This window comes from Orycteropus afer, unplaced genomic scaffold (genome assembly GCF_000298275.1).
Source record: "Orycteropus afer afer isolate SDZICR_OR568_19922 unplaced genomic scaffold, OryAfe1.0 scaffold00173, whole genome shotgun sequence".
NCBI lineage: Eukaryota > Metazoa > Chordata > Mammalia > Tubulidentata > Orycteropodidae > Orycteropus > Orycteropus afer.
Genome location: NW_006921760.1, coordinates 3,536,429 through 3,538,559, shown reverse-complemented (window position 1 = coordinate 3,538,559; position 2,131 = coordinate 3,536,429). Strand labels below are relative to the sequence as shown.

Below are 2,131 nucleotides of genomic sequence, written 5' to 3'. Positions count from 1 at the left end.
CCCAAAGGGGGTCACTATAAGTTGGAATCAACTTGATGACAGTGAGTTTGGAGGGTTTTTTTTGTATCTCTTGTAAAATCTATGTGCTTCAGTTTTATAGCAAATAAATGTTTAGCTTCTTTTCTTGAATGTGTTGGTGGTAGTGGGGAGCCGGGTGAAGGGAAATTGGCAGACAGCTGTAGCCCTCTGAGGGCTGAATTTGAATTCAGTATTCATTTCAGAGAATCAGGGCCAGCAAGGGTTAAGGCTCCCTGTCTTAAGGAAATATTTGCCTTAATTTCTGTCTGGCTCTTTAGAGTCCTAACTTAAGACATTTTAATCCTCTGACTTCATGGTCTGTATTTCACAAAACATTTTTTGATAAATTCTTTTCTTTCTACAGAAACTCAAACAGAAGAATCAACAGCTGAAGCAAATTATGGATCAATTACGAAATCTCATCTGGGATATAAATGCCATGTTGGCAATGAGGAACTAGACTGATATTTAAATTTCCTGCTTTATACATGCTGTACCTTTTGTTGCCATGAGTATTTTTTCCTTCTGAAGAAGAGTGTTTATCTGCTTTCTTTCCAGTCACTAGAATTAAGTTGCTGTTTTTACATTGTGGTTTTGCATTACAACATTCATTTAATAGTTTTATAATGTTGATTCTAAGACAGATTATTGTAATATACGATAGGGTTTGGGTTTGGGTTAATTTTTATGAACTGAGAAGTTGTTTTATAAAAGCAAAATAATTTAGTTTTGTAAATAAATTTTTAAATTTGATCAATGGGTAGTCTGCTAATTTCATTTTTTTTTAGAAGAACATTAAAGATTTAAGTTTTTTTTTTCAGACAAATATCAAATGTGGTCAATTTGTGGTACAAATTAGTTAAAATTAAAGATGTGAGTTACGATTTCAGCTCAGTTTTCTACAATTTAATTTGTGTTCCAAACCAGTGTATAATGAGAAAATAGTTAATTTGTACATTGGTGAAAGTAGGTGGAAATTATCTTTATCTTGTTCTTCAGATGTTGGATTTGAGTTGAAATGATCTGTCTCTAAAAAGAGAAGAACTAATGATTGGAGGATGACACAAATTGAAGTCACATGCTTATTTGCTACTCCTTTAGGCCATGAAGGAATCCATCTCTGATGGCTACAAATTTTTACATACACCCCGAAATAATGATCAGTGCACTTTGAAAACAGGGAGCTCTGGTTGTGCAGTGCCTGAGGCATTTGATTGCTAGCCAGAGGTTGGTAGTTCAAACCCACCAGCCGTTCCATGGAAGGAAGACCATGGAAGATGGGGCAATCTACTTCTGTAAAGATTTACAGTAGCCTTGGAAACCCAGTGGGTGTCGCTATGAGTCGAAATCAACTCGATGGCAGTGATGCTTTTTGGCATTTTGGAAACATTTCACTTAAAATTCGGGAGTTTTAAATGAAATATCTTTATACGTAAGTAGACTATTAGTTGGTCTGCAGTAAGTCCTTTATAGTCCACCTAGAAGAGCTGGTATCTCAGAGGAGAATATCCTCCAATGAGAGTTGGCTTCTTCTCAGGAAGAGCTTTTCCAGCCGGACCTGGAAGGCCCTACCTCTTGTCCAAGTTCTGACTACAAAAAATACTACTGTATGACTTCTGTAATTATAATGAAATTCTTCTATAAAAAAAGTCTATAAAATTTTTGATGAATTATAAAATTTATTCCTCAACTCTTAGCCTTTTGAGAAATCTGAAAGTGCATATACAAAACTTTTTATCATTTAAAACTCTGATTTTGGCCCAAGATTCTGAACCTTCATATTTTTCCTTTTAAATCAGCTTGATTCAAGAAACATTTATGTTATGTGCCAGGTCATATAGTATGTGCTAAGAGTACAGAAGTAATTAAGACATGGTCCCAGCTTTCAAGGACTGTCCGTCTAGTAGGGAAAGACATGTATGTGAACCTTTAAAATCTAATGGTGTAAGTGCTAAGAGAGGGAACAGTAAGAGCTCCAGCTCCTTCTTCATTTTTGCCTTACTGCATTAAATGGATGATAAATCGTCTTAAGGAGCCCTGTTGCCACAGTGGTTACATGATCAGCTGCTAATGGAAAGGTTGGTGGTTTGAAACCGGCTTCTCCATGGGAGAA

The 2,131-nt window shown here is 35.8% G+C and overlaps 1 protein-coding gene across 1 annotated transcript in view; it reads left to right on the top strand.

Moving 5' to 3' along the window:
- MED30 (mediator complex subunit 30) overlaps positions 1-478 on the top strand; it is an 18,676-nt gene extending 18,198 nt beyond the window's left edge. Inside the window, exon 4 of the mRNA XM_007946853.2 lies at positions 383-478. Coding sequence (XP_007945044.1) covers positions 383-478 — 96 coding nt within the window. The remainder of the gene's footprint in view (positions 1-382) is intronic.
- The last annotated feature ends 1,653 nt before the right edge of the window (positions 479-2,131 follow it).